The following is a 10,531-nucleotide window of genomic DNA, read 5'->3' on the forward strand; positions in this document are numbered from 1 at the left end:
ACCTCATAGGTAAGGGGGCTAACTGCAATTAACTCTATATAAAACAACAATTATTTTCATGCACTTTCTTTTATTAAGTTTTTAGATAACCTCTTTGATGGGCCACAGACAAGGTTAGTAAATGTTTGGGTCATATGCATGTTGGAAAGACGAGGAAGATGTTCTAAAGTACGAATATTACGTCATCAATCGATATTACTATATTGATCCCAAAGTTACTGAGATCTAACATGAAACCGTCGGGCTGACAGTTACGGAACACGATGATAATCGCTACTGAATCCGTCTTTAGATCAAGCCCATCTGATCGAATAGCCTAACAGATTTGTGTCGATCAATTGTTTTGTGCTCTGAGCTACCACTTGACCGAAATTTAAAAACACATAAAAAAAAATTACCAACGAGTGATATCATTTTAGCCAAAAACAAAAAACTCATGCTTACGATCTATCTGGAGAACGTATTGCCAACAATAATGAGTAGATATTTATCAAAACCTGAGGATTTTTACAATGCGAATGGATATTAATTACTCTGGAAAAGTAGATCATACAATACGGGCTTTGGCTTTTCTTTTTCTTTTTTTACTTTTTTTCAGGCGGTAGCACAAATCGATTCAATTTTATCATATAATACAATAAAAAATCCACATCGCACCATTTATATTCTATCAAAAAAAGAAAGACCAAAAGTCGATCTGTGTTTCATTTTTTTTTTTTTTAGTTTTGCATAGATGGCACCGATCCAATCCACATTAAACATAATAAATAGTAAAATGAAATTAAAAGAAAAAAAAAGAAAGAAAATCCAAAATCGGAGAAAGGGGTTGGAGCGCCCACACCGGTCCCCACCTCCGATCGAAGTCGCCGGCGCGGTCTGACCGGGAAAACTGGTTCTGGAAAACGGTTTTGTGAAGACATCTCTCGATCCAAAGTTATCTCTCCCCGCGCTTCAACAAACGGCTCCGTTAGGCCATCTCTCCGATTTTCCTTAACACCAAAGCAAAGGCCCAAACCCCGAACGAACCGTATAAAAGTCAAAAGCCCAATAAGCATTTTCCTCTTCTTTCCTTCTCCTTCGGACACAGTCCTCAACGGATCTCTTCCTTCGTCAGAAAGCATAATGGCCGGCCGGTGGTTCCAGTCCTCTTCTCCGGCGACCGACATGATCGTCACCAACACTCCGGCGGCGGAGCTCGCTCTTACAAACTTCGCGTACTGCTCCCCCTCCGATCTCCAGAACTTCTCCGTTCAAGGCACCAAGCTCCATCTCGCCTCTGTCGGGGACGCCTTCGTCCTCTCCTTGTCATATCCTTTCCTTCCAGCTTCCACGCCTTTAATTTTCCGATCGGTAACAGTAGCCGTGCATAGGTGTTTGATCTGCATCGATTTAGCTGTTGCTTCGAATTATACCATAGGATGATATGATCCTGCAGCTTCTCTCTCAATTGATCTCTAGATTCTCCCATTTTTCAGAAACGTGCTGCACTTTTTGCTGGTTTTCATGTAATTGAGTGACTTCAGTTGCATACTGTTTCTGATGGTTAGACGCCATGAAATGATCTGTTTGGAAATACTAGTGGATTGACTCTACTTTCTATAAATGTGACGACAATCATGGAAAATGTAGTGGATATCTACCGATTGAGTTTCTATTATATGCTTCTATATATATTATATAAGTCAAGCCTTCTGTTAGTTTCCATTGCTGAGTTATGGCTTACTCTCTGCAGATTTGTACCACCAAAAATGATGAAATAGCGGCATGGTTAATTGATAATGCTTCTGAGAGTAGGAGATTTTTCGATAATTCTTGGATACGGTGAATATTTGTTAGAACGATGAACCTCTCCTATTCAATTTTATGAATTTTCATGTATCGGATTCAATTATAGTGAGTTGGGTGAAAGAGTGCTAATAGGGAGTCCTGAGTGATATTGCTACGGTATACGATATAGATAGATAATTAGAAAAATATGGATTGTGAAGAATACTCCTTCGGAGAAACGATGCTGTTTACTGGAATGTGTAACGATGACTACTTACTAGGGTACTCTGTTGCTGCTAAATTCACTGGATTTTCACTTATTCGCAAATTCAGTTAACATGATTTTTTGCTGAAGAAAAAATTTTTGTGGCCTTAACTAAGAGAAACTGCTCATGATGCTATTCGTCCTGGTCATATTGCATTAAATGCTATCCAAAGGCGGCATGCCAGAGCTTCTACTGGTGACACGATCTCTGTCAGTAGGTCAGTGAATTGCCTGCTTAACTGCTTTAGCTGCACCTTTTTCCTGTGCTTCAAGGTGAAATAATGCAAGCAAATCCTTTTGTAGATTTATTCCTCCCGAAAATTTCTACTTGGCACTGCTTACACTTGACTTGGAGTTTGTCAAGAGGGGGACCAAAAGTGAAACGGTATGGTCGATGGCAAGTTTAGATTTCCAACCCCCCCCCTCGTGCTTCATCACTGAAATAGAACTATTTTGAGTTGTTTAAATCAATTTATTGGAATTGAAGAATTCTGGTGATGTTTATGTAGATCGATGCCGTTCTTCTTGCCAACCAACTCAGAAAGAAATTTAACAACCAGGTAATTCTATGTTTACATCAGCACTCAAAATTTTGGTCTATCTAGTACAAAGCTTAAAGTAGCATTTTTTTATCTTGATGAGTTGTGTTTGTATCCTTGTTACTGTACAATACGGATATTTGCTTGGGATGTCTATTACGGATTCAATATTGTCCTTTGTAATTCTTCTTGGATCCAGATCATGACAGTAGGGCAAAGAGTGTCTTTTGAGCATCACGGGAATAACTACATCTTCACCGTCAATCAAGCCGATGTAGAGGGGCAGGTCAAGTCTGCTCCTGAAAGAGGGATGATCTCGAATGATACTTATATTGTCTTTGAAGCATCGAATGCAAGTGGAATAAAGGTTAGGTTCATCCAGTCCTCCATATACCAACTCTAGCTGTTCTGTTTCCCCTTTTGTCATACTTTTGTCAAAATTTGGTCTTTACTGATCTTGAAAAAGTGAAAAAATGTATAAGGTTGCTGATCCTAAAATTGTGAAAATGTTACATTACTGAATGCTTAAAACTGTTGCAGATTGTCAATCAGCGTGAAGCTGCGAGTAGCAACATCTTTAGGCAGAAAGAATTCAACCTTCAACAGCTGGGAATTGGTGGTTTGAGTGATGAGTTCGCTGATATATTTCGAAGAGCTTTTGCTTCTCGAGTTTTTCCTCCTCATGTGACATCCAAGTAATATTGTGATTTTCAATTTGTATGAATGGGTAATTGTTTTGTGATCATATATGGATCTAAATTCTCCCCATTTCTTGTTTTAGGTTGGGGATTAAGCATGTCAAAGGTATGCTGCTGTATGGGCCACCTGGAACTGGCAAAACTTTAATGGCTCGTCAAATAGGAAAAATGTTGAATGGCAAGGAGCCAAAGGTCTGATTGTTTTCTTCTTTGTTAAACTCCTGAAACTCTGCTAAATTCTGCATATGAAATCGCTCATAGTTGTGATTTGTTTTTTCTTTTTTCTTTTTCCTTTTGCATGAACGTATGTTTATTTTTTTCTTTTAGAAATGTAAATTCTTTGACTGCTACATGCTTGGGTCTCATTGTAGAGATGATGCTGCTAGAATGGAATGGTCCTAATTTCTCTGGCAATCTTCTTCTGATTACATAATTTAGACGCAAAAGTTTTGTGCGTGATAAAGTTTTTGAGCTCTGTTACATATCTATTCATTGACCCATAAAGAAATTTAATTTTTTATAGTGTTACAAAATACATTGTATTTATGTTAGTACTTTGATGAGCTAGTTGTGACAACTTCTGCTGGAAGACTCTTTTCCTTTGCATCTGTAGTTGGAAGGTTGACATTGCTTTCCAATGCTTACTCGTCGTGATGTCAGGTGGAGTTAATAGGACCTTTTGTTACTTATCGAGTGTCTGTAGGCATTATCAATTTAAATGTGGTGGAACGAGATGGGCTGGTGCGAACATGCAAAGATAATATTTCATCAGTATTCAATCAAATTTTTACTCTCAAAAGTTTTTAGCAGTTATGCCACATCATGTTGACACAAAAAGAGTTTCATGTTCATGATCACCTACAAGATCACTGTGGTGCATTTTATTTAATATTTTGGATATACATGAGACGGTGGTTCTAGCTCTGTCACATGACTTTATTGTTGAAACCTTTGGAGGAACTTAAAACTACTGGGAGGAATTTCTGGTTTCTTGTCCTGTCTATGTTTCCTGTGAATTCTTCTTATGTATTAGAATTTTTTGAGGCTTATGAGCTCTCTAGATATTGCCTTTAATCTTTTATTTTTATCATTTAATATCAACTTACCTGCCTTGGATTTTCAATCTGATTAGAGATGCTGCGTTGTCCTCAAAGTGGAATAATACTATTAGTTTACAAGCCTTATTCTGATTTTTCCAGTTCTTTACACCACTCAGTTGATGTACCCTCATTTTTCCCTTTCTGCTTGAACTTTTCTAGATTGTGAATGGCCCTGAAGTCCTCAGCAAGTTTGTTGGTGAAACTGAAAAGAATGTTAGGGATCTGTTCGCTGATGCTGAAAATGATCAAAGGGCTCTTGGTAGGGAAGACATCCTTTGACTTTCCCCATTTGATTGGTTGCTATTCAAACTAAGACCACCCTTTTTTTGCAGGTGATCAAAGTGAGCTGCATGTGATTATATTTGATGAAATTGATGCTATTTGTAAGGTATTTGAGTCATCTGAATTTCAACAGTTCCAATCTTAGTATCTGAAGTAGAATCCCTAAGCATGCAAAATTAAGGATCACGCATCCTCTTTCCCCCTAAATTATGGATTTGAATCTTGAGTTTGCAGTCAAGAGGGTCAACAAGGGATGGCACAGGAGTTCATGATAGCATCGTGAACCAGCTTTTAACAAAGGTTAGTAAAGAGTCTATATTGGCTTGTAACTACTTATACACGTAAATATATCTTTTGGGATGACACATCATATAGTTGCCATCTTTCTTGTATTCAGTGAGCTGTCTTTGACCATTAATGAATGAGCTTTTTTTATTTATTTTCAGATAGATGGTGTGGAGGCACTGAACAATGTCTTGCTTATTGGAATGACCAATAGGAAAGATTTGCTTGATGAAGCCCTTTTGAGGTCTCTCTCTTTCATGCATTATAATGCTATTCTAAATTATGAATGCTCATAATAATGATTTTGAAAATTTTGTAAGGTTATATCTTGTATATAGTTAATGCTGAATTTATGTATAATGTATAGACCAGGACGTTTGGAGGTTCAAGTCGAGATAAGCCTTCCTGATGAAAATGGTCGACTGCAGATATTTCAAATCCATACTAACAAAATGAAAGAGAATTCTTTTCTAGCCCCTGATGTGAACCTCCAGGAACTCGGTACGTTAGTAGTCGCAGATTCTATATCTGACTTGGTTATTTCATTGCAACTACTATTCCAGACTACATTTTTGTGCACTGCTGTTTTACTGGTCACTGGTGTCTTAACTGGTTAGATCGTCAAGCTATTTTATGCTGTAAGTTTAATAAATCCCTGGGAGAAGTGTCAACTTTGGTCAAATTATCTGGATGTCAGTCAGTCATCTCTCAATTATTTGAAGTTTGCTATGATTGGACATCGAAATATATCCATTACTCATAATTTCTTATTGCACAGCTGCTCGCACAAAGAATTACAGCGGTGCAGAAATCGAAGGTGTTGTTAAAAGTGCGGTATCTTTTGCATTAAATAGACAGCTAAGTCTTGATGATCTTACTAAGCCTGTGGATGAAGAGAGTATAAGAGTTACAATGGACGATTTCCTGAATGCACTTCATGAAATTGTTCCTGCATTTGGAGCCTCCACTGATGACTTGGAAAGATGCAGGTTGATTTTTAGTTCAAACCTAGTCTTTCTATAAATATGTGTAACATCAAAATTTTTCGAATTGCTCTTCTATGTTTAGAAAATTTCATGTATTTGTGGATTTCTGAGCAGTGTCATGAAAATTGATGTGCAGGCTTAATGGGATGGTTGAATGTGGTAATCGACTTAAGCATATTTATGAAAGAGCTATGCTGCTGGTTGAACAAGTCAAAGTGAGCAAAGGAAGCCCCCTTGTAACTTGCCTTCTAGAGGGTCCGAGTGGAAGGTATATGTTGTTATATTGTCTGCACATAATATTCATGTTCAATAGAAGTTGCTTCGTTTTTCTTTCTTTCTTTCTTTCTTTCTTCTTCTTCTTCCCCCCCTGATCCTTGATTTATTTGACCCTGTATGACAGTGGTAAAACTGCATTGGCTGCTACAGTGGGCATTGATAGTGATTTCCCCTATGTCAAAAGGGTAGGTTCCTACCCCTCAGTTGAATTGCTTGTACTTTTCTGGAACTAAAAGCTGTTATTACATGGTTTCTGACTGCTCCCCCTTCTCTCTCTAATTATTATGAGTAGGTTTCGGCTGAATCGATGATTGGTCTTCATGAAAGCACGAAGTGTGCCCAAATCATCAAGGTTAGTAAATAAGCTACTTTACCACTCTCTGTGTCTCTCTCTCTTTATATATATAACTGAAGCAGATTCTTTTCAATGAGAAGTTGCTGCCGAAGCTTTTCCTCAAAATTCCTAGCTCGTATAAGGCTCTTTGTATAAGTAGGTAATTAATATAATTTATGTGCATCATCAAATCCCAAGTTCTTATCGATCTAAAGATAATCCAAGAGTTTTATTATTACTCGCATTACTAAAGGCCCATACAATTTGCAGGCAACATCGACTAGTTTCTGTCGAAATGAAAATAGTGTCTCTTTATCAGTTTGTTCATGCAGCTGTAGTCAACAATATATATGTTCATGGAATATAATATTAAATTTTCACATTGTGCTGTTGGTTATCGACTTTGTATGATTTCTTATAGATTTTTGAGGATGCATACAAGTCACCGTTGAGCATCATCATCCTTGATGACATAGAAAGGTAATTATCACTGGACATTATTTGCTGGCCATCTTAATTTTTTCTTTAGTTATAGTATATCCCTGTCAATTCACTGAAATTCTCTGCAGGTTATTGGAGTATGTTGCTATTGGACCTCGCTTCTCGAATTTGATTTCGCAGACATTATTGGTCCTTCTCAAAAGGCTTCCGCCTAAGGTTATTATGTTTCTTCCCCATATTGGATGCTGTTAACGGAATAGTTCTTGCCCTTGACCTATTTTATGCGTGATTATTCTGCCAACATTGTGAGTTTGAGCAAAGTCGAACCATATCGTAAAATCCAAGTTGAGAAACTTACCAAGCAAGAGCACCTCTTCCCTAAATACGTGCATGCCATTGACTCATCGAGGAAATTTTTGTTAATTACAAAATGTTTTCAAATTTCACATTAGCTTTTGCGTGTTTCACGGCTTAGCTGAAATCGTCTTTTTTATTTCTTGATAATTGAAGTCTCCAACTATTGAAATGTTTATTTTTCTTTCTTTGTCAGGGCAAAAAACTATTGGTGATAGGCACGACTAGTGAAGTGAACTTCTTAGATTCAATTGGTCTTTGTGATGCTTTCTCCGTCACATACCATGTTCCGTTATTAAAGACCGAGGATGCTGAAAAGGTAAAGCTTCCACGGACGCCATTTTGGATGTTGGTTCATGATATATCCTCATAAACATATGCCGATGTTCTATTGAACTTTTTCCTGACTTCTTTTCGACTTTTTTCTGGTAAACTCAGGTGCTGAAGCAGCTTGATGTCTTTGCTGAAGAGGACATCCAGGCAGCTGCAGAAGCTTTGAATGATGTAATCTTTATAGCTTTGATCCGCTCGACTTTATTTTTTTAGTTTTCATACTTAAACTGACTGGATCTTACATGTTGGTGTACTGACCGTTTTCTGGATTGCTTCTCATGTAATTTCCGTCTTTCCTTACCAGATGCCCATCAAAAAGCTCTACATGTTGATAGAGATGGCAGCACAAGGCGAAAGAGGCGGAGCCTCAGATGCTATCTTCTCTGGGAGGGAGAAGATCAAGATCTCTCATTTCTATGATTGCCTTCAGGACATTGTTCGGTACTAAAACCCACACAAGTCAAGGGAGCTTCTGTCATTCCAGAGAGCTAGAGTGCAGTTTTTTCACGAGATTGTCTCATAGTTGAGTCTCTTTCCTTTTCTCCTTTCCCTTTATTCTTTTCAATTCGCTTATTTTCCTGGGACTCTTTTTTGGTACCAGTATCTCAAGCTGGGTTCTGCAGGTGCTGCTAGTTTTCAGAAATGCCCCTTATTGCATTTCAATCTCTACTTTAACGGTATCAAGGGGTTGGTTTTCGGGCTAATATCGTTGGGTTTGTTTTTGGGATTGATCGCTTTATACCATACTATAATATTTGTAACTACATCAATTTATTATAGTTAGACGGATGACAGATATTCAGTATTTAATAGTAACGTTATACAGTATTTAATAATGAAATCGTAGCTTGGTCCATATAGAAACCATCTCTTTTTCTCTTTTTTTGTCTTTTTTTTATTGAATGAACATATTGCGACTTAGTAGTAAGATAGTGTAAAATTTTCACTTGGGCCTACATGGAATTAAGCCCATCTGCAACCCAAAAGCTTAAGCTGATAGGTTGCTGGATTCAAGTTCTATATAAGCTTGTGGTTTCTTTCTCAATTTTTTCATATGGGATAACGTATCTCAACGTCTGTCCTCACGTGGCAACGTATGGTCCAATATGTGTCACGTGCCTTTAAACACCCACCCTTAACAACTGACCACGAGCTGGACATCATCTTCTGTGCTTGTGCAAGGGGGGACAAACCAAACTAGCCTTGAGCTCCACACTTGGGCCTAACTAGAAGTGCACCTTTACCTACCTCGAAACTGGACCAAGTCATTCTTGAGCCCGATTAACATGAGACGCACTCTTGGCTATTTAGAAATTGAATATGGCGTGGTGAGAGTCCACACAATTGCGCGGAAGCATAACCTACTCTAATATCATGTAAAATTTCAACTTGGGCCTACACAGATTTGAGCTCATTTGCAACACAACTTTTGGGTTGCAGATAAGCTCAAGTCTGTGTAGGTCCAAGTGAGAATTTTACAGACAGCGACAAGAAAATATGTATAATAGAATTTGTCGTGCTTTCTTTTAAACATGTCAAGATTATCGGATTTTGGCGCAATTATAACAACTATGAGATCGGATTATGGAAACCACGAGTTGGAAAATTGAAGTTAATTCCATAAGCTTCCAGATACGTTCAGATTTGGACATGATTTGATGGATTAATTGTACAAATAGTCCAAAAAGTTTCATAAATGTTACACGTTGGTCCAAAAAGTTTTTTTGGTAACTTGTTGGTACATTAAGTTTCAAAACCATTTCGATACAGTACGTTTCGTCATCTCTTACTTGATGCCATTAGTTCAACACTGACGTGACTTATTACGTGTCAGTGTTTATCTAATGTGGCTCAAGTTTTAAAATAAAAAAATTGTTTTAAATTTAAAAATAAATAATAATAATAATAATAAATAAAAATAAATCTACATCTTTTTAAAAATAAAAATTTAGAAAAAGTAATTTTCCCTCTCTTCTCTCTAGTCTCTCTTCTCTCTCTTTCGTCTTTATCTTCTCTGTCTCTTCTCTCTTCTATCTTTCCCATCTCTCTCTTCTCTCTCTGTTCTCTTTCCTCTATGAAGCCACGAGACTAAATTTCAGCAACTATCTAATCCAACACCTTGAAACAAGCGATCTCCAAAAATGGAAATGGTGCCTGCAATTGCATTGCATTACATATCAACCCAACACAATTGATGCCTCCACAAGGAACAAACCACAGATATGAATTACAAGGGGTGTCAGCACTGAAGAGGTGGGTGGTGGTACTTACGCCATGGAAGAGGAGATCGATAACAGGGGAATCGTAGATGGACTTAATCTCGTCTCAAGCCCAATTGTTCCGGGACCTTCCCTTATGGTCCTCTCCGCCTGCACCGCGACCGTCGAGGAAGTGTAAGAGCAGCTGCTGCTGTTGAGCTGAAGCGAAGTGGAGAACAAGGGCCTCGCAGCAGCATTCCCTCGAATTGCCAACCGTATAACCAGCATTTCCATAGTCGAATCAGTCGATTGGATCGAAGATGAGATCCCCAGGGGAGGGGAGGACGGGCAAGATCGAGACAGAGAACAAAGACTTCAAAGAAGAGAGAGAACATAGAGAAAAGGGAGAGATGGGAGAGATAGAAGAGAGAAGAGAAGACAGAGACGAAAGAGAGATAAGATAGAGGAGAAAGATGATAGGGAAAACTACTTTTTCTGATTTTTTATTTTTAAAAAAGATGTAGATTTATTTTTAAATTAAAAAAAATTATTTTAAAATTTGAGCCACATTATATAAACACTAACACGTAATAAGTCACGTTATCATCGAACTATAGACATCAAGTAAGAGATGACGGAATGCACTGCATCGAAACGATTTTGAAACTTAATG

At 37.8% G+C, this 10,531-nt stretch overlaps 1 protein-coding gene and 1 long non-coding RNA gene across 2 annotated transcripts; one reads left to right on the forward strand and one right to left on the reverse strand.

Moving 5' to 3' along the window:
- Positions 1–1,026: 1,026 nt before the first annotated feature.
- On the forward strand, positions 1,027–8,516 carry LOC116208070 (vesicle-fusing ATPase). The gene is made up of 21 exons (XM_031541289.1): positions 1,027–1,307; positions 2,155–2,250; positions 2,336–2,417; positions 2,542–2,592; positions 2,771–2,938; positions 3,112–3,266; positions 3,353–3,461; positions 4,529–4,628; positions 4,702–4,757; positions 4,886–4,951; positions 5,098–5,180; positions 5,304–5,437; positions 5,715–5,925; positions 6,059–6,190; positions 6,323–6,383; positions 6,491–6,550; positions 6,954–7,012; positions 7,102–7,189; positions 7,524–7,646; positions 7,766–7,831; positions 7,965–8,516. Exons 1-21 carry the CDS (start codon positions 1,123–1,125, stop codon positions 8,106–8,108), a joined length of 2,229 nt encoding a protein of 742 aa, XP_031397149.1. The 5' UTR covers positions 1,027–1,122; the 3' UTR covers positions 8,109–8,516.
- Positions 8,517–9,379: 863 nt separating this feature from the next.
- Positions 9,380–10,319, reverse strand: LOC116208071. Its single transcript, XR_004157007.1, has 2 exons — positions 9,932–10,319; positions 9,380–9,814 (listed from the first exon to the last, which is right to left on the reverse strand). It is a non-coding gene; the product is annotated as an uncharacterized LOC116208071 (long non-coding RNA).
- Between the last annotated feature and the right edge of the window lie 212 nt (positions 10,320–10,531).

The sequence above is a fragment of the Punica granatum genome, chromosome 5, assembly GCF_007655135.1.
Source record: "Punica granatum isolate Tunisia-2019 chromosome 5, ASM765513v2, whole genome shotgun sequence".
NCBI lineage: Eukaryota > Viridiplantae > Streptophyta > Magnoliopsida > Myrtales > Lythraceae > Punica > Punica granatum.

Coding starts and splice junctions, on each gene's coding strand:
- LOC116208070 (XM_031541289.1), top strand. CDS start 1,123: ATGGCCGGCCGGTGGTTCCAGTCCTCTTCTCCGGCGACCGACATGATC. Junction 2,418..2,541: donor GGGGGACCAAAAGTGAAACG/GTATGGTCGATG, acceptor ATGTTTATGTAG/ATCGATGCCGTTCTTCTTGC. Junction 6,384..6,490: donor ATTTCCCCTATGTCAAAAGG/GTAGGTTCCTAC, acceptor TATTATGAGTAG/GTTTCGGCTGAATCGATGAT.